This window comes from Prosopis cineraria, unplaced genomic scaffold (genome assembly GCF_029017545.1).
Source record: "Prosopis cineraria cultivar Desert tree isolate PC_DT_omini unplaced genomic scaffold, ASM2901754v1 PC7, whole genome shotgun sequence".
Classification (NCBI taxonomy): domain Eukaryota; kingdom Viridiplantae; phylum Streptophyta; class Magnoliopsida; order Fabales; family Fabaceae; genus Prosopis; species Prosopis cineraria.
The window spans coordinates 20,272,710-20,295,146 of NW_026555338.1; the positions used below are offsets into that span (position 1 = coordinate 20,272,710).

General features: G+C 28.3%; 1 protein-coding gene across 1 annotated transcript; it reads right to left on the bottom strand.

The window, feature by feature from the left end:
* Nucleotides 1-12,539: 12,539 nt before the first annotated feature.
* LOC129314992 ((-)-germacrene D synthase-like) lies at nucleotides 12,540-21,336 on the bottom strand. The gene is made up of 11 exons (XM_054958484.1): nucleotides 21,057-21,336; nucleotides 19,962-20,334; nucleotides 19,637-19,858; nucleotides 19,074-19,215; nucleotides 18,709-18,957; nucleotides 15,375-15,654; nucleotides 14,390-14,762; nucleotides 14,065-14,286; nucleotides 13,499-13,640; nucleotides 13,132-13,380; nucleotides 12,540-12,833 (listed from the first exon to the last, which is right to left on the bottom strand). Exons 1-11 carry the CDS (start codon nucleotides 21,319-21,321, stop codon nucleotides 12,540-12,542), a joined length of 2,811 nt encoding a protein of 936 aa, XP_054814459.1. The 5' UTR covers nucleotides 21,322-21,336.
* Nucleotides 21,337-22,437: the final 1,101 nt, after the last annotated feature.

A 22,437-nucleotide genomic window follows, 5' to 3' on the forward strand; every position in this document is an offset into this window, starting at 1 on the left:
TAAGGAGAAATATAAAAGGATATATATAGGAACGATACAAGTTGCAATTAAACCTAATTTTAGGTTAGGTCTAAATGAACCTATATGCATAGTTTAAGAGATAAAATATATGGTATGTAAAGTTATTTTTCTGTCTAATTGTTGTCCTGTGGTATGTAAAATTATATTTGTATAATTATTTTGTTGTATAGTTTTTTGGGATTCTTTATTTTACTGAGTATTTATTATCCTTAAAGGTAAGGCTATTATTTCATTTTCTCCTATGATAACTGTTATTTCTTCTAATGAGGGTGTGTTGCTGTAACAGATGTATTGTTTCCACATTTCCAATTTCTAGTTCTAGCTATGTTAACATTTATCAAAGGGTTATTATTTTCTGTAAAGGGATTAAGTATTTAATTATTATAGATATACATTTCTAACCATTTAAAGAAATAAATATATTCTCTTAATTGTCTTGGTTCTTCGTAATAAATTTCTGCAATTTTTCTCTCTATTTTTCTTATAAACATATTTAAAAAAATCAATTACTTTTACTGTGTGTGGATTAGTGGAATCTTTGGAGCTTGGCCCCTTGATGACAAGTTAGTTCCGGCTGTATTCAGATATATTATCTGGCCTAGAGAAGAAATGACTCTCTCTTAGTATAGTTTCTATATTGGGCAGTAAAACTTTAGTATTTTAAATTTAAATTAGTTATTTATCAATATGATTCTTCAAATTAAATTTTTATATGTTCTAATGTTTATGTTATGTACTCAATAATTATTTTAGCCATATGTGCTCAAGAATTCAATATGCCCCATTTAATAAATATAAAAAGTTTTTAATTATGTAATTAATAACTTGTTATTGAATATTATCAATATTAATATATATATATATATATATATATTCTGATATTATCTAGCATAGAGTAGAAATAATTCTTTTTTTAGTGTAGTTTTTATTGTGGATAATAAAATTTTAGTCCTTTAAATGTATCTCAATTATAAGTTTGATCCTTTAAATTTAATTTTTATTAATTTAATCTTTTATATATATGTATATTTTTTTTTAAATTATCACATTAGCCTTTTACGTTTTGAAATAGAAATTATCTCTCAAATTAATATTTTATATGATGCATATATATTGATAACTTGACAAGATTATATGAGTAAATGAAAGCAAATTGATTTTATAATACTTTAATTTTGGGGCAAAAAAAAAAAAAAAAAAAGCAAGTTCGCAAGTGACAGTCACAATCCAACTCGCCATCTCACATTGTCGTCCATTGTTATTGGGAATTTGGAATCCAAACCAACGCAAACATAAGTATCTTTCACGTGCTTTGATGGGGCCCATGCATGTTACAGATTCCACTTTTACCTCTTCTGGTACCCACATCATATGACAAATTAAGGAAGAGGCCAAAGGGTCCCGGCAACCATAAGGAGTATGATTATAGAATTTTAAGAATTTGACTTACATATATTAAACTTCATGAACCAAACTTTAATTGAAAAAAAGTTGAGAGATCAAAAGTTTTATTATTATTGTTTTAAAAGTTAAAGTACATTTTTGTCCTAAAATTATTTTTTAAAAAATATCCAATATCTTAAAGTATTTGTTATAGTAAATTTGCCTAAGTAAGTAAAAATGTACCATAATAGTATGTGAGTGCATGTACATGTGCAGATATACATGGGGGAAATAAGGATTGACTATTGAAAGCCTAATGATGCCATACAAGTTCTTTTAAGATCCGTAATATTTGCATAAAATAAAGAGCTGGTGTTGTATTTATTTAATAAACAATAATAAAAATCTTTAAAAGTGCGTTTGGATATGTAAAAAGAAGATTATAAAGGTGCCCATGAGATGAGTTGACCAAATTGCCTTTTATGACATAAAGAGATGTAGAGATACCAAGAAAAACACTTGATAATATGATTGATCAAGATCTATCAGTGAGTAGCTAGTGTCAATATATATGTAAGAATAGTTGGCTGTTGATAGAATCAAATTAAATAGTATCATGCAATCCATCAGTTAATTTCACTCAGTATGGGAGATAAAGACTTTTTGTTGTTGATGATGATGATTAAATAACATGCATGTTTTTTAATTATTATTGTGAATTTTTTTGGCCATGTGTACTCAATAATTTATTATGCCCCATTGATATGTGTAAGAAGTTTTAAAATATGTAATCTGGCCTAGAGAAGAAATGACTCCCTCTTAGTTTAGTTTTCATTTTGATCATAAAAAGTTAGTCCTTTAAATTTTATCTCATTTATCAATTTGATCATTTACATTTAATTTTTATTATATTAGTCCCTCACATTTTTTCATCAGTTATCACTTTTATGTTATGTACTCAATAATTTTTTTGGCTATGTGTATTCAATAATTCAATATGCACCACTTGATATACGTCAAAAGTTTTTCACTATCCAGCGGAGGACCCATCATGAATATTTTGGGGCACCAAATTTGTTAATGCACATATATATATTTATTTATTTTTACGAAAATAACCAAATATATAAGAGAATAATGAGACAAAAACCATTAGAATAAATAGAGATTGATGAAGAATACAAGAGAGAATTGGATAGTAAATGAGAAGTGATTCCCATTCACTTAGATGTGTAAAATACATGGTATATAGCTTTTATTTATAATTCTCCAATTCTATCTAAGAGTTTTATTGGAATAAATTACAAAATTAATCAATATAAATATACTCTATTTAACCTTTGAGTGTATGGAATGTTACCACTGAATTTTTTGGTGTTTTTTTTTTTGACAAAGAATTTTTGGTTGTTAAACATAAAAAAATTGCTAAAAACCATTTATCGGAGGGGTTATAGAGTATGGAATAGCAAAAGTTAAGAGTTGGGAGAAGCTATGGAGATACACATGGCACTTCTCTCTAACTGTCCACAAAAAATGTTTCTTAAACAAAAAAAAAACTCAATAAGAGAAAATCTTAATAAATGAAAAAGAATATACTATATTAAAGTTGCTTCGTTAAAAATCTCACCAAGAAAATCCAATAGAACAAAACCTTGATAAAGACAATAATGACAATATCACTCTTGTTAATGTATCTCAATAGAGTATTGTTATTTCTTTCTAGATATATTAATAAAAGATATAAACATATATGTGTATGCATAATTTGTTTCAAGCTTTTTTAAAAAAATTTTGTGGAGTCAAGTGTTTAAAAATTCCAAAAGTCCAGATTATACAGAGAGGAAGAAGATACATATCATAGTCTTATCCCAGATTTTGAATTATCTCTCTATATATGTATATATTTGTTTAGCAAGTAGAGTTAGAGGATAAAGTTGGGACTGTACATATATATCTTAATGTATATGGAGTAGTGGAATCTTTGGGGCTTGCCCCCTTGATGATAAGGTAGTTCTGCCCTGTATTTAGATATATTATCTGGCCTAGAGAAGGAATGACTGTATCTTAATATAGTTTTTATATTGGACAGCAAAACTTTAAGTCTTTAAATTTATCTTAATTATTGATTTGATTCTTCAAATTAAATTTTTATTAATTCAGTCCCTTGCGTTTTTATACATTCTAATGTTTATGTTATACACTCAATAATTTTTTTAGCCATATGCTCTCAAGAATTCAATATGCCCCATTTAATGAAAATCAAAAGTTTTTAGGAAAAATGACAATAAAATCTTCATGAATTATATAAATAATAATTTATTTTTTTGAAATATCATAATTTCACTAAAGTTTTTAAAAAATTATGTGTCAATAAATTTTAAAGTAAAAGGACCATCTTATCTTGTTGAAATAACAAGCCCCAATTATAACTTTTGTTTAAAAAATAATAACTTTTATTCTGTGAATTATAAGAATTAAATAAAGAAATTATAATTTATCAAATGTAATTTTTGTCTCAAAAAAACAAGCCTCAATCTTAATTTTTTTTCAAAGAATAACAAGTTTTATTTTCTAAATTACAAGAGTTAAATAAAAAATTACAATCTGTTAAATATAATTTTTGTTATAAAAAAAATAACTTCTCAAAATAACAAGCCTCAATCACAACACTAATCTTTTAAATTTATCTCAATTATTAATTTGACATTTTAATTTTAATTTTTATCAATTTAGTCCCTTATATTTTTTTTAAGTTATCACACTAGTCTTTTTAGATTTTGAAATACAAATTATCTCTCAAATTAATCTCTTGTATAATATATATATATATATATATATGTTAATGACTTAATAAGTATATATCACTAAATGAGGGCAAATTGACTTTAAAATCAGTTTAATTTTTATCAATCAAATCCATAAATGCTTTTTTTTGTTTTTATATTATTTATTGACACAAATATTTATCTGTCTAAGTTAATTGGGAGGAAAAAAAAATTGTTCGCGAATGCGAGTCACAATCCAACTCGCCATCTCACTCTGGTCCATTAGAATCCAACCTGCCGAAACAAAATAAGTAACTTTTCCACATGCTTTTTATTTGGTGGGGCCCATGTGGCAGATTTATTCTGGTACACGTACCCTATGAGAAATCAAAGACGAGGTCATGGCGTGGCGAAAGCCACTTGGAAAAACGATGTTCACAAGTGAGAAGTCACAGTCCAACTCCTCTCACATTGTGGTCCCTCAGAATCCAACAAGACACAAACAAAAGTAACTTCCACACGCTTTAATTTGGTGGGGCCCATGTGGCAGATTCCATTACCAGGCATTCTGGTACACATATCATACGAGGCATCAAGGACGAGGTCTGGAGGTCATGGCGTGGCGAGAACCACTTGACTTGAGGGTGTCCGTGGGCCACTCGAGCCCAGCCCCGTCCAATATGTACAGGCTATATAAAGATGACGAAAAATTTCATGTGGTTAAGGTAGAATTTAAGAAAAATGATAATGATTTTTTTAAATTATATAAATAATAATTTAATCTCTTAAAATATTATAATATTAATGAAGTCTTTATAAACTTTTTTATCGATAATTTTTTCACTGAAAAGATTATTTTATTTTTATTGATAAATTATGATTTCTTATTCAATTGTTGTAATTTTTTAAAACAAGTTGTTATTTTTTAAATGAAATTTATGAATGAAGTTTATTATTTTAAAAATTTATTTTTAATAATAAAAATTATGCTTGATAAATTATGATTTTTTATTCAATTCTTACGATTTATAGAACAAAAGTTGTATTCCTTAAATAAAAGTTATGACTGGGATATGTTTTTCAATAACAAAAATTATACTTAATAAGCTGTGATTTTTTATTCATCTCTTGCACTTTATAGAATAAAAATTATAATTTTTTAAATAAAAATTATGATTGAGTCTTATTATTTTTAATAAGGGTAGAATGGTATTTTTTTCAAAACAAAGTTATCAACAAAAAGGTCCCTAGAATCTTCATTAGCAATATAGCATTTTAAGAAATTGAATTATTATTTATGTAATTTAAAAAAATTTTATTGTCATTTTTTTCTAGAGTCTATCACTATCACATGGTGGTAATTTTATTTGAAATACGATTTAGCATTAAATATAGATAAGAGTTTAAAATTTAGTTTACCATATTGTAATATATTAGCTCTTTGTAATAGACTTAAATTATGATGGTAAAGATAAAGCATTTTTATTTGAGGCATGACTTGAAAGCTTAGGCATGGCCTATTAATATATTTGTATTAACATTTAAGTTATTATAAATTTATCATATAATTTAATTTACCTTATAATTTACAAGAATAATAATTTTTTTTTTAGATTTCTCACATTTGTCTCGGTTATCAATTTGAATCCAGAAATGTATTCATTATTGACTAAGTTCTTGAAGTTTCATATATCATACACAATTTTTTTTTTCTTTTTGAGAAAAAGATCAACGTACATTATAACTATACACAATTAATCCTTATAGTTTGAAGGGAAAATAACACCATAAGGAGTATGATTATAAAATTTTAAAAATTTGATTGACATATATTTGAGAGACCAAAAGTTTTATTATTATTGTTTTAAGGGTTAAGGTACATTTTGTGCCTAAACTATTTTTTGTTGAGTACTTAGTGTCCTAAACTATTTGTCGTATAATAATTTCACCCCTAAAGTAATTAAAAGACATATTTCCCCCTAACGTTAAATACCTCAATATTAATTTTTAAAAATGCTGACTAAGGCTTAATAAGTTTGAATGGAAATGCCACCTATCATGTTAGGTGGATCTAAGTTAAGATACATTTTTTCCCATAAATTATTCTCTAATGAGCACCCAATGTCTTAAAATAGTTGTCATATAGCAATTTCTCCCCTAAAGTTAATTAAAATGTAACATTTCCAAATCCACCCAACACGATATGTGGCATTTTCTTTTTTTTTTTATCAAACTTAAGTCCTAGTTAGAATTTTTAATAGTCAATGAAGAGTTATTTAAAGTCTGAAGAAAATATATTATATTTTAATTATTTTAGGAGCAAAATCATTAAGACAAATAGTTTAGAACTCTAGGAGCTTCACAGAGAATAGTTTAAAGACGAAAATATACCTTAACCCTTGTTTTAATTAGATATTTACTTTAGGGTTAAAAGGCAAATTTATCTCAAAACGTTTTTCTGCAGACATATATGATATCTTTAAGTTTTAGTATGAGCACTGTTGCCATGATGTTTTCTAAAAGAGTGCAATGTAGGCCTAATATAACCGAAACTAATTTCATTGTTAAATCACTCTAATTGACCAAAACAATTCACAGGTGGCAAGCTAAATGGGATGGGTAGGATGAAACCTTGGCTTCACGGATGGCATCTCCCTTATTGCAAATGTGACTCCTTCATTCTTAAGGATAGTTTCTCTAACGACTGACCATTAGTGAATCAAACAAAATAATACCCACAAGATTTTTTTCAACGATATTATTGATTTCAAATATGTTCAACTTCACTTCAAGAAGAATATACATGCCAATTAACAGACGTTTACTTAGCCTGTGGTCGTTTATCATGTTTGAAATGACAAACCTCAAAGGGACTAATAACACAATGTGAAAGTATTGCACTTGAAATCCATGAGCAATACTCGATATTCGAGCACCCTCTTATATATAAAAGTAAACGAATAAGATTTTGACAAAGAGTACATCTACTAAGGGAAGTAATAGAGTAAACGAATAACATTTTGACAGAAGTAAACGAATAACATAGTAGTTAGATAATGTGTATTAGCGTTCATGGAGTGTGGTTTAAGGCTCAAAAGGGGCTAAAGACATTTGATGGAGACTTTTGGACACTTGGATTGTGATAAAAGTGGAAGAGAGAATTATTTGATCCCAAGTGTCCAACTTTCTTTTGTGGTATTATTTTTTGGTAACATCTACACTATTAGCTACGTTAGCAAATCAGTTTTTTGTGCGTGCTTAAATCATTTTGATTGGATGCTAGAATAAAAAGTTGTGCATACCAGAAGTTCAGCTAGAATCTGTCAAGAAAGCAAACTTGCTGGCAAGAATCCTGCATAATACGCCGCAGAAGCATAACATAGATGAGGAATTGAAAGTACATATTTTCTGTTAACTAAAATCCTTTGATTACTCTGGAAAAAAATTAGAATTAAAAACATTGAAGGTATTTAAATTTATTTAGTGATTAGTTGTTTATAATTTGATTTATGAGACAAGGGAGGGCTGTCCGTCTGCTAAACTAACTCAAAAGACAGCAACGAACTTTGCACCAAATGAAAATTTAAATTTTGATTTAGAACAAAATTTTGATTTTATTTTACATCTAGATTCTGATCGGATGTTTTCCAAAAAAAAAATTATTTAAATTCAATCCAAAACTTCATTATAAATTATAAATATTTCAAAATTTTGACTCTATCAATTAGCTACTTTTACAAACATTTTAATGTAACATTACTTTTGTATGAAAATAATCAAGAAAATGTTTAATTATTTAAAAAAAATTAAAGTTTAAGTTACTTATTGCTAAATATTTTTTCATAAATTTTAATTTTTTATTGTGTTCATTTTCTACTTCATTTGATTTTTCTTTTCAAGAAAAAAGCAAGAAGTGAGAGATTTCTTATCAAATAGTGACAATTGTGTAGTCCTCAATAACTTTTTACAGTTTTATTATGATTTTCTTGCAACAATGATAGTCAAATGAGGAAAGAGTTGCAGGTATGGAATTTTTGGATTCATAACCCATCAAAAAAATTTCTAATTAAATTTGTAATATATGCCTTCCGAATCACAATGTAGGGTATTAGTAACTAATTCATAGTTCTCAAAACATATTAATTGAAACCTAAATTTCTTTAAAAAAATTACATCTTTCCAATTATACTCTCATAAATGCCTTGATAATGAAAATTAAAATTTAAATAAATCAATTTTGAAAAAAGAGTAATAAATGACATAGGGTATAATTGAAAAATAATTATATAAGTTACTTGATGCCCTATATTTTAGACCAAATAAAGTTTTTAGAAGTTAAATAATAACCAACTAATTTCAAATCAAATTAAAAAATTATTAAATTAAAAACGAATTACTAACCATGTATTTTAATATTAATTCTCAAATGTGTGATAAATTACTCTAACAATTTCAAATTTAAATCAAATATGAAGAAAAATATATTAAATAATACATGTTTGAGGAACAGTCAAACTTGATTAAAAGGAAATAAAAAGATTACAAGACAAAAAGGCCTAGAAAATATATCTGATATATGATCTGATATCCCAAGCCCATACAAATCATATACAAGACAAAGCTCACAAACCAAATTGAAAACAACAGACTAATGAATATAACAGTCAAAGAACCAATGCATGTTGGCTCAAATGATAAGGGGTCCGAATTTCCTTAACCATTAGCTTTTGCGTTTGATCATTGGGCCATGGGAATGGCAAAATATGATTAGAAGAGCCCCAAAGAACTAATGCATGTTGGCTCAGATGATTAGAGGTCTAAGTTTCCTTAACCATTATGATGTAGAATGGGGAAGGGGAAGGGGGAGAAAATATAGAAAAGAAAGAAAGGGATCAATAGAGAGAATAGAAAAAAGAGAAAACTCACAAGAAAGGTAAAATAATAATAATTTTATTCAATTAAATGTGCATCTAAATCAAATGAATTGAGGTGCCATTTATAAATCTCAACCTTAACCCTAGAATTAAATGTGAGAAATTCTTAAAATATTAAAATTAAATGAAATGATAATAATAATTCAAATATTACAATAATTAAAATAAAATATTCCTAAATAATAAAATATCCTAATAAAATATCTTCGATCTTTCAATCTTCTCAAATCTTTAATATCTTTAATTACCTCTTTTTCTTCCCATCACATGAGCTTTTGGGTTTGATCAATGGAGTTATGAGAATGGAGAAAATATGAAGAGCTACCTCTCTTTGGGGCTCTACAGTTCTTGAATTGAGATTTGTTAGAGCTATCGGCTTTAAATACCGAATGGTTATCCAAAAAATACAGTGAAAAATGAAAAACATTGTCGATATACACTCATTTAATTTTGTCTTAATTATAATTATTGGATTTCATTAATATTTGAATCTTATCCCAAAATTTAAAACAATTAACACAATCAAAACATTCCTTACTTATCGCCTCCAAAAGTTTGGGATTTAATTTCTTAAAAATATAATTATATGACAAAATTATTGACAATCATTCAATTACATCAAACCGTTATTATCATGGTATATGGAACACTCATTACTCATTGAATGGATCCAATTCTCCATTGAACATGATGAACTCCATGCCAGCTAAACTGTTGAAACAGAGCGCCCAAGAGAGCCGGAAAGAGATTGCTTCTAAACCACCATGCATTCATATCCTATGAGACAGGAAAGAGTACGAAGAAAAGAGTAAGATTCTCGTGGGAATAAAGAGGCCTTCGCTGCCACATTATCAAAGGAAGATGGATGACGATGCATGAGTCCACTTCTTAGTTTTTAACCAGCAAGGATGATAACCCTAAATATTTCATTTGCCCTCGTTCAAAAATTTCACTTGCCCCTGTACCCTCAAAAAAGAAAGTAAAATTCATGTGGCCTCATTAAAAATTTCACTAATTTCTAAAAAGTTTATTTGACTAAAGTCTTATTTATGTGTTTTAACATTAAATAGAAAGAGTTTTAAAAACAAGGGAGCAATAGTTTAGAAAATAATTTTCTTTGATTATTTAAATTGCAAATTTTTTTAAAAAAATGTGTACTATACAAAAAAGTTAAATTTTGTTGGCACAGAAAAGTTTAGATGAGATAGATCTTAGAAGATCATGAACTAAATTCTTATCAATTAAACTCACCTTTATTGATCAACAATCAAGAGTTAAGTTTTATTAATTAAAATGAAAAGCATAATTCTATATATATATATATATATATATAATTTTTGTTTTGTTATAATTTTATAGTTTATATATACTTCTTTAATATCATTTAATTTTAATAAATTTTATATTTAATATAATTTAATAAAAAATATAACTAATTTATTAATAATATTAATATTTATCTTATATATAAATTTTGTCCCTACAAACTAATTCTTCTGGGTCCGTCATCGCTCTTGGCAATCACGTGGATAAGTGGATTTTTTTAAAGAGAAACTCTAATAAAACCCTCAGTAAAGTCTTTATCGGGCGGCTAAAAGGCCTTGCATTTGCGGGTGTGACAGGAGTCAAAGACCTGAACAAAACCAAGATTTAGACCAAAAGTATCGGTAGAAGGTAGAAACCCCATCAAAACCAGACTTCGTTTCAGCCGGGATTTAGGTTTCTAATGAGCATTTTTCTAATAATTCAATAATGCATCAACTTCCAAATTTCATTTTTTTTATTTGGATTATTTACTTTTACATGAAATAAGAATATTTTGATATCTTGAAGTCCCCATTGAAATGGTGAAATTTTGTATTTTTTTATGATTTTTTAAAGAATAATAATATAATATAACAATTACACCCTTTTATTTTAAAAAATATTAAAAAAATATAAAACTTCACCATTTTATGACTTTAAAATATCAAAATATTTCTTATTTTATGTAGAAGCCAATTATCCAAAAAGAAAAAGACAAAATTGAAAAGTTGGATCATTACAAAAAACATGATACACCTCTCCACCTCAAATACTTGGAAGAATGACAAAGAGGTTTCAAAATAATTAATTAATTTAAATTAAGTTTTAAGTGTCAAATTTTAAAAATTTACAATTCAATCTCTTAACTTTGCAACTATGTTATGATGAATTTGTAATTTATTTTTTAAAGTTTAATATAGTTAAAGAATAAAAATATTTATTTTCTCTGTTAAAATTTAAAATATAAGTTGCAAATGCATTATAATGGAGTTGCAACATTAAGAGATTGAGTTGTAAATTTTTAAAGTTTGACACTTAAGACTTAACTTGAATTAATTAATTATTTTGAGACCTCTCTATCATTCCTCCCAAATAGTAACTTAAAGAATTGCTTAACTAAAATGACATCATCTTCATCATCGTTGTCGAGAAATCTTTATTTTTTTAAAGAAAATATCCTATCATACAAGTATTTGGAGAGAGAATGACAGTTAGATTCAAAACACTAAATTAATAAAAATTAAGTCTCCAACAAAATTTTTAAAAAAATAAGTAAAAATACTGATCCAAATTATTACAAATCTAAGAGTTTCAATTGCAAATAAGTATTTAAATATTAAATATAATTCTTAGATTGTAACAAAAATAATTTTTGTTTATAACTATTTGAATTTATATTCATAATTCATTTTGAAAATTTTTTTATTGAGAATCTAATGTTTTTAATTCAAATTAAGTAACAAGCCACGCGTCTCCCTTGTTTCAGTTTGGAAAAACCGTTAATTGTATTCGTGGCAATATCATAGCCTTTCGTGAAGGTAGACATGCAGAAAGTGAAATTTCTTACTCATTTCAAATTATAAAACAAGTTTAAAGATATGTTATTGTTCTAAAAAAAAAAGATAATTTAATAAATATAAAATTTATTAATGATGCTTTTCAATATTATCTATCAAGTAAAGAGATAATTGAAATGATATTATAATATAATGATTAAGTGTATAAGAACATTTTTTAAAGTTTATAGTTTAGTTGAGGTAACTTATTTTTGACTTTTGACTCCTAAAATAAGCACTGTAATAAATTTAAGGAATTATTTTCAAGAAAATAACAGCAAAAATATGAGGCCATGGAGACAGAAAAGATAAATTTAGTGAAAGATGAACACAACCAAATATAAATTGCCATTTACATTTTTGCTTGAAACACATCACATCATGTTCTATTTTCAAGGAGCACAAGGACATATATTTCATATTATTACCGAACAAAAACACAGCACGACTCATTTCATTGAACAAAAACATATATAATTAGCATAAAATCACACAATTTATTTCTCATATCATTAAATAAAGCCAAAGTTGTGAGACACATTTCAGCAAAGAAGTAAACCCTAATAATTCACTTATCATATTGGCACAGGATCCACAAACAATAGTGTAATGTACTCCTTCATGGCTCCTCCAGAATGAGTGTAATTATCAGCATCCTTATACATCGCATCCATGAAACGAGCAAGATTCAGAGCCATCTTTAGAAAGGGCATAGGTACTTGAGTTGGTCTAAGACATTCCTCATTGACATCCTTCCATGCACTCTCAATCATCTTTTTCAATTCATCTATGGCTTCCTGTCTTGACACTCCATGGTCCTTCATATAGCATTCCACAAGTGAGGCAATGTGCCCTCTTTTCCTCTCAAACTGCATCAGCACAAAGATTTGCAAGAGAAAGTCAAACAATAATACTCCCTCCGCCCAATTTTATAAGACATTTTTGGTTAAGTCATGAATACCAATTAAATTAATTACATAGACTTTGTAACTTTATTACTTCAGAAAAGAAACATAAACATCAAATCGGTCTAAAATATATATATATATATATATATATTGTATAAGATGGGGTGGAGGGACTAACAATAAGATGAGATTTTATTGAAGAGAGTAACGTTTTTATTTGGCATTTAGATCAGTTATATGTACACACACACACACATACCTCACTAGAGACGATGTCATCCATAACCCTGACAATAACAGAAGAAGCTTTGATAATTTTAGGTTGGGTTTGTACCCATTTGAAAATGTCCTCACTTACGATGTCTCCCATATAAGTGAAAGAAGACATGGATAGGAATGTAACGCAGGAAGTTACTGTCGATATGCTCAAGTATTCCTCTGTTGTTGGTATATAGTTTCTATATAACCATCTCGCTTCTGTCATAAAGGCTTGCACGAGCCTTTTAAACTGGCATGTAAAAACAGTGTTTAATTTTATGTTAAAAAATTATAATTATATCTAATTTATAAAAATGTAAAAAAGAATCAGCAATGTAGAGAAATTTATAGGGACAATATCATCATACGTCTTTTATTATATAGTCAACGCAGTATGCTCTTCCTTCTTTGCCCTTGTCCTCATCACCTATTTCTTCAAACATATTCAACAGTTCCTTATAAATTAGCTTCATATATCCTGGGAGGTCATCCAAGCAACTACTATCCCACCTGTGTAATAAGCGTATTAACTAAAAAGTTTAACTTGAAACACTAGAAAAGAAACCAGATGAAGGGAGAGAGAGAAACATGGCCTCAGCTCAAAATTCAACAAACATGTTTCAAAACTAATAACAAATAGAATACTATTTTGGATCTATTAGCAAATTGTTATATGAATAAAAACAAGAAGTGGTTCTAACTATAAAGTGTCAAACAAAAAGATGAAAGAACATTTAAGCATTAGAACCTTTTCTGAGGAAACATTTGCATAAATAACAAGGTGACTTGTTGGCTTCTTTTAATTAATAAAAGTATACTTAGAAAGTCTAGATGACTTTTAATAACCAATAAAGCAGTATAATAACTTTTCTTAAAGAATGCAAAAAAATGTTCCGAACAACTCGTAAATAAAACCAGAGGGAGTATGCTAAACCTCTCAATTGCCACAGTGAAGAGTTCTAGTTCATCAATGGTTCCATAAACATCGTACGTATCATCGATGATAGTTAAGAAGCCAAATTCTTTGGCCATGATGCTTCTACCTTTGGAGTATTGAGGCTCAAAATAAAAAGTCGAAAGAGCCCAGGAGTAATCTTCCACAATCCTGTTTCTTACATATGATAGATTTCTTGGCACATCCAAACTGTTCCACCATCTAGAACCGCATCACAAAAATGAAAATTTGTGTAAGTAATTTCATAGCCATATTAATGTTTATATTTCTTAATATTTTTGTTCCACAAGGGTCGAGAACTTACTTGCAAATGTTGCCAATTTCTTTCTGGTGCAGTTTTTGGAGTGCGTTGAAGTCTAATTTTGCTAAGGTCAAAAGAACTTCACTATGTGAAGGACGAAGGTGGTAGATTGAGATGTACTTTCGTGCCTCTAGCCTTGGTATTCCCCTATATGGACATTGCTTTAAGACATGATTGAGTTTTGCTGCTAGAAAAGGGTTTGATTCAATGGTGATGGATTGAAGATGATTGGAGGTGAAAGCCCTTGCTTTATCTAAAATGTCTTCTCCGTGAGTACTCAGATGAGAAGCTTCATACAAACTTATCATTCCTTCAACATCTGAAGCAATTCTTTCACTGAAGTTTCCTTTCTCATCCTTGAACTTGTTGAACACATCTGGTGATGATTATTTGAGTGAATCGGTTAAAAGGGAGCCAAAAAAAAAAAAAAAAGACTGCCAGTTTTTATTGAAAATAGCATGTATTATTTTTTAAAAAAATTTAAACTTTTAAAACAAAAAAATTTAAGATCACCTTTTAATTGCACTACGTTGTTTAGTCTGAGCTACAACGCATTGTTAATGATTTATAAACATTTCAAAGGCTTCTAAATAAATAGAAGATTAGGAAAATGAAAATAATTAAAATTTTAATTGTCTACCTCAATTAAATACTGTCCTACAATGTTGATTAAACAATAGATTAGATTGTTCAATTTTGTAATACAACATGACTGTCACGTGCTTTCTCATGTATTTTTGTTTGAATTTTTCTCTTTTGTTCCAGAAGAAAATGCCCTGATCCCAAGAGAAATGTCAAGAATTTTTTTCTGGGAGAAAATTTGTAACAATTTTTTTCTTGGAGCATGACTGATGTAATTATGGAATAATTTTTCAAGATCTAAAATAAGATTCTTTTTGTACATTTTTTATATTAACATGGAAATCAAATTCCAAAACAAATTGGGGCACATAGGAAGCATATATATAGAGAGAGAGAGATCACATACCAGATGAAACAGGATATCCATGTTGTCTCAGTAACTTGAAGAGTAGAGCTAGAGAATGAAGACCTTCAATATGAGTTATGTCATTAGTTTCAACATAATCATTGTGAAGCTGCTTCAACACTTTATCAATCTCAGGCTTAAAATGATAAGACAAACCCAAACTTTGGATTGAATCAACCACTTCTGTTTTCTTCAGGAGCTTGTCCATAGTAGAAACAAGAATCTTCCTCACTTCTTCTTTCAATGTTTCAATATTTTTCTTCATTTCATCATCAAATTCCTACATATATATATGTATATGTATATATGGTTTGAATGAAGTTGCCGTTATCAAGATTAACTAGAAACACTGCAAAAATTGGCTAAGGGTGTTCAATAATAGATAACATATTGCATATATGATTTGAAAATATTAAAATTAACGAAGAAAAAAAATTAGTAATAATTACTTAAAAACTCTTTTTGGAATGATTTAAAATGAGCAAGGAATGAGACCAAATGAAGAGTCTTTTCATTTAAGAACGAATCAGGTCCCATCTTAGCTAAATTGATTGATTTCGTTTGGTTTGTTTCGGTATTGTATTTAGTTTATGTTATAGGTTGTACTTTAGGAACTATTGCCTTTTTTTCTTTGCTTGTAGGTTACTGATAGGCAAGGCCGAAACCAGCCTTGACGTTGAGGAGGGGCCAATTTTTTATTTTTTTTAAAAAAAACAAATACACGTACATGTATGTATTGTTAATTTGATTTTTCTTACATTTTTTATAATCAATTTTTTAAAAATAATTTACATGATTTAAAAAAATAGGAGATCTTCAAATTTTATAAAATTATAAACCAATCTTCAAACTTTAACATATAATAAGTGTTTCTAAGTGATTTTAAATAAAGAATAATATTTATAATAAAAACATGTGAAAAATTACTCTCAGATATCACATAATTAATCTAAATACATAAGAGTTTTATGAAATCAGAAAATCACTGTGAAGTCCCATGTCTTTTATTAAAGGGTTAAGATGCAATTTTATCCTTAAACTATTTTTAGAGGAGCAGTGTTGTTTCTAAACTATTCTTAAAAATCATAAAATTAAATAAAAATAAAATTATAATAATATTAAATAAAATAATATTAAATGTATATCTAAAAATAAAATTATAATAATATTAAATATATATAAAATAAATATAAGAAAAAATATAAATTATGATTTTATAACTTGTCAACTATAAGTGAATCTTGATCAAATTAGATATGAGTAGAGTTGTATCTACATTTACACCTATAATTATTAACATCTTTATAAAAAAATATGGTCTCAAATCATATTTTATATATGTGAATTGTTTAAAAATAAAGTTAGTTTTTAGTAGGATCTAATTTTTGAAATTTTTCTATTTTTAAAAAAATTTAAGATTTTTTAATATTATATTTAAAACTGTCTAATTTTTTAAAAACTGCTCTGATTTCCAATTCAACTTTAGTTTCCAACTTAATAGTGGCTTACCTTTTGTCCAATCTAGCTCAATCAAGAAAATAATTTTTTAATCCAAATTGAGTTGTTAATGATAGCTCCAATCAATTGTTATAGATACAAATGTAGATATTTGTGAGTCTATTCATATTTAATTTTAACCAAAATCCGCTTATATTTAACAAGTTATAAAATTATAATTTATAATATTATTAATTTATGATATTTTATTAATATATTATAAATTTTTTTCTTATAGTTATTTTATATATACATTTAATATTTTTTATTTAATATTATTATAATTTTATTTTTATTTAATTTTATGATTTTTAAAAGGTGAGGACAATATTGCTCATTTGAAAATAGTGTAGAGGTAAAATTGCACCTTAACTCATGAAAAATAGGTTCCACTAATTACAGTAACGGACGTTTTAGCAGAATAGGTACCACTACTCTGATTTCATTAGTTTAGGAGTAATATTGCTATGATAAATAGTTTAGGGACAACATGACTCTTCCAATAATAGTTTAAAGGTAAAATTGCACATCAATCCTTTACTAAAATTATAAATTATTGTTAGACAATAGTTTTTAATTATTACCATTTAGTTATCAACTGAACAACTTTACTAACAATTATTAATTCAACAGGAAGGGAGGGCGTGGGGGCACGGCCCCCTCACTATACAGGTACTTCCACCCTTATTGATAGGATTTTTTTTTCCAGTTTTTATAAAGTAGTGTGTGTAATTTTTTTAAATCAATAAATTATTTTTTTTGGGACAATAAAAACCCAATCCTACATTTGATCACATCCCCAAAATTAGCTATAAAAATGTCTCTCTAAAATAAGCATCAACTCCAAATCCATAAATACGATTAGCTTAAGCTATAAATTCTTTTCCCACAAGTGAAACGCACACACCCTGTATTACTAAAAAATATAGGATGAGAAATTAAAAATATAAATATAGACTCTAGCAGCGGTAATTTGCACATGAATCTCTAAAGGGATGAAAAACATGTAAAAATTAAAGCAATAAGAAGGCCAGGCCAATGGTAATTAAACACTGATATATATATATATATATATAGAGAGAGAGAGAGAGAGAGAGAGAGAATGCAAAATAAGAATATAAAACAAGCTGTTAATGAAATTTTATTGAAGAGGCTTAGAAGGAAAATTCTCTGCAAGACTTCATCCTTAAAAATTCTTCTACTTTAATGTGTTGTGTGTGTATCATAAAGTAGAAACATAAATACCAAATCGTCAGAAGCATATTGAAGGAAATAATCATTCCAAATAGAAGGATGAAAATCTGCAGATTGTCGACCCAACTTGGATGCGGCATTAGTTTTAAGGTCTGAAGGAGGAACAAGTAGTGATGAAGAAGCAACGATAGACATATTGTGGCTATCAAGAGAAGGGGCTTTTTGAAAAATCAATGGAAAGGGTTTCACTTGCATCATTAAAAGTGGGTGGAGATACTTATATATAGGACACGTTGAAGAATTTGTTTAATTATAAAATATAAAAATTCTAATATAGGACAATGTGAAATAATAAAAGGGTTTCACTTGCATCATTAAAAGTTTATGTTGCTTTGCTTATTAAAAATAAAATAAAAAACATATAGTATTTCTTTTATTATATAAAAAACGGAGGGAGTAAGAAGTGAAATAATAAGGAATAAGTTTGTTTCAAAACATCTTATTAAACAATGGAACATCAAATCGGTCTAAGCAAAATTTATAAGATGGGGTGGAGGGAGTAACAATAAGGCGAGACTTTATTGAAGAGAGTAACGTTTTTTGTTGGCATTTCGATCAGTTATATGTACACACACACACATACCTCACTAGAGACGATGTCATCCATGAGCCTGCCAATAACAGAAGAAGCTTTCATAATTTTAGGTTGGGTTTGTACCCATTTGAAAATGTCCTCACCTACAATGTCTCCCATATAAGTGAAAGAAGACATGGATAGGAATGTAAAACAAGAAGTTAGTGTCGATATGCTCAAATATTCCTCTGTTGTTGGTATATAGTTTCTATATAACCATCTCGCTTCTGTCATGAAGGCTTGCATTATCCTTTTAAACTGGCATATAAAAAGAGTATTTAATTTTATGTAAAAAATATTAATTTATCTATTTTAGAAAAATGTATAAAAGAATCAGCAATATAGAGAAATTTATAGGGACAATATTATCATACGTCATTTATTATATAGTCAACACAATATGATCTTCCTTCTTTGCCCTTGTCCTCATCACCTATTTCTTCAAATATATTCAGCAGTTCCTTATAAATTAGCTTCATATATCCTGGGAGGTCATCCAAGCAACTACTATCCCACCTGTGTGATAAGCATATTAATTAAAAAGTTTAACTTGAAACAGTAGAAATGAAACCAGATGAGGGGGGGGGGAGACATGGCCTCAGCTCAAAATTCAACAAACGTGTTTCAAAACTAATACAAATAGAATATTTTTTTTTTGTTCTATTCGCAAGGTGTTATATAAAAATAAGAAGTAGTTTTAATTATAAAGTGTCAAACAAAAAGATGAAAGAACATTTCTGTTTTAGAATCTTTTCACTTGAGAAAACATTTTCACAAATAACAAGGTGACTCATTGGCTTCTTTTAATTAATAGAAGTATGCTTAGAAAGTTGAGATGATTTTTAATAATCAATAAAGCAGTATAATAAATTTTCTTAAAGAATGCAAAAAATGTTCCAAACAACTCATGAATAGAACCAGAGGGAGCATGCTAAACCTCTCAATTACTGCCGTGAAGAGTTCTAGTTCGTCAATGGTTCGATAAACATCGTATGTATCATCGACGATAGTTAAGAAGCCAATTCCTTTGGCCATGGTGCTTCTACATTTGGAGTATTGAGGCTCAAAATAAGAAGTCGCAAGGCCCCAGAAATAATTTTCAACAATCCTGTCTCTTACATATGATAGATTTCTTGGCTCATCCAAACTGTTCCACCATCTATAACCCCACCACAGAAATGAAAGTTTGTATAAGTAATTTCATAACCATATTAATGTTTATATTTCTTAATATTTTTGTTCCACAAGGCTCGAGAACTTACTTGCAGATGTTGCCAATTTCTTTCTGGTGCAGTTTTTGGAGTGCGTTGAAGTCTAATTTTGCTAAGGCCAAAAGAACTTCACTATGGGAAGGACGAAGATGGTAGATTGAGATGTACTTTCGTGCCTCTAGCCTTGTCACTCCCCTATATGGGCACTGCTTTAAGACACGATTGAGTTTCGCTACTAGAAAAGGGTTTGATTCAACCGTGATGGATTGAAGATGATTGGAGGTGAAAGCATGTGCTTCGTCTAAAATGTCTTCTCCATGAATACTCAGATGTGAAGCTTCATACAAACGTATCATTCCTTCAACATCTGAAGCAAGTCTTTCACTGAAGTTTCCTTTCTCATCCTTGAACTTGTTTAACACATCTGGTGATGATTATTTGGAAAAAAAGGAGCAAAAACAAAAAGAAAAAGAAAAAAAGAAGCTGCCAGTTTTAATGAATATATCATGTATTATTTTTTTTAAATCAAACTTTTAAAACAAAAAAAAAATGAAAATCACCTTTTAAACTAGATCTTGTGCACTACGTTGTAGTCTGAGCTAAAATGCATTGTTAATGATTTATAAACATTTCAAAAGCTTCTAAATAGATAGCAGATTAGGAAAATGAAAATAATTAAAATTTTAATTGTCTACCTCAATTAAATACTGTCCTACTATCTTGATTAAACAATAGATTAGATTGTTCAATTTTGTGATGCAACAGGACAGTCACGTGTTTTCTCATGCATTTTAGTCGGAATTTTTCTCTCTTGTTCCAGGAGAAAATACCCTCAGCCCATGAGAAATGTCAATAATTTTTTTTCTGGGAGAAAATTTGTAAGAAATTCTCAATAAATTTATTGCTATAGATGATAAATATTTGCGACAAAATCTCAATTTTCTTGTAGCATGACAGATATAATTATGGAATAATTTTTCAAGAACTAAATAAGATTCTTTTTGTACATTTTTATATTAACACAGAAATCAAATTCCAAAGCAAATTGGAGCACATAAGAAGCGCGCACACACACACGCACACACATATAAATATATATATATATATATATATATAGAGAGAGAGAGAGAGAGAGAGATCACATACCAGGTGAAACAGGATATCCATGTTGTCTCAGTAAATTAAAGAGTAGCGCTAGAGAATGGAGATCTTCAATGTGAGTTATTTCATTATTTTCAACATAATCATTGTGAAGCTGCTTCAACACTTGATCAATCTCAGGCTCAAAATGATATGACAAACCCAAACGTTGAATTGAATCAACCACTTCAGCTTTCTTCAAGAGCTTGTCCATAGTAGAAGCAAGAATCTTCCTCACTTCTTCTTTCAATGTTTCAATATTTTTCTTCATTTCATCACCAACTTCCTACATGTGTGTGTGTGTGTGTGTGTGTGTGTGTGTGGGGTTTGAATGAACTTGTCGTTATCATGATTAATTAGAAACACTGTAAAAATTAGCTAAGGGTGTTCTAGAATAGATAACATATTGCATAAATGATTTGAAAATATTAAAATTAATGAACAAAAAATAGTAATAATTACTTCAAAAATTCTTTTTGGCATGATTTGAACTGAGCAAGGAACGAAACCAAATGAAAGATTCATTAAGAACCGAATCAGGTCCCAACTTGGGCAAAATTGATTAATTTGATTTGGTATTGTACTTAGTTTTATGTTACAGGTTGTACTTCAGGAACTATTGCTTTCTTTTCTTTGCTTGTAGCCTTGTAGGTTGTACTGATAGGATGTTTTTTTCTGCTTTATGAATTAGTGTGTGTAATATTTTTTATTGAAAATCAATAAATAACCTTTTTTTTCTCGTCAATAAAAGCCCAATCTAACATTCGATCACATCCCTAAAATCAGCTACAATAATGCATCCCTAAAATAAGCACCATATCCAAGTGAAACGCATGCACCCAATACTAATATATGCAGAAAATTAAAATATAGGAAGAGAAATAAAAAAAATATAAAGATAGCCTGTAGCAGCGGTAATTTGCACTTGAATCTCTAAAGGGATGAAAAACATGTAAAAATTAAAGCAAAAAGAAGGCCAGGCCAATTGTAATTAAAGACTGATGTGTGTGTGTGTGTGTGTGTGTGTGTGGAGAAGGGGGGCAAAAGAAAAGTAAAATAAAATTAATTGCTGGAAAGTAAACGATAAGAATATAATGATGGTTAATGATAATTTTACTGAAGACGTTCATAAAAGAAAATTCTCTCCAAGACTCCACCCTTCAAAACTGTTCTACTCTAGTGTGTGTGTGTGTGTGTGTTATATAAGTAGAAACAAATACCAAATCGTCAGAAGCATATTGAAGGAAATAATCATTCCAAAGACAAGGATGAAAATCTGCAGATTGTCGACCCAAATTGGAAAGTAGTGATGAAGAAGCAATGATAGACATATTGTGGCTATCAAGAGAAGGGGCTTTTGGGAAATCAATGGAAATGTTTTTACTTG

What these genes read in the sequence shown, in the direction of transcription:
- LOC129314992 (XM_054958484.1), bottom strand. Translation starts at nt 21,321, where the DNA reads ATGAAGAAAAATATTGAAACATTGAAAGAAGAAGTGAGGAAGATTCTT. An exon ending in TGGATATCCTGTTTCATCTG is followed by an intron (nt 14,763 to 15,374) that starts GTATGTGATCTC and finishes AATCATCACCAG; the next exon opens with ATGTGTTCAACAAGTTCAAG. An exon ending in TTCACTGTGGCAATTGAGAG is followed by an intron (nt 13,641 to 14,064) that starts GTTTAGCATACT and finishes CTTATTACACAG; the next exon opens with GTGGGATAGTAGTTGCTTGG.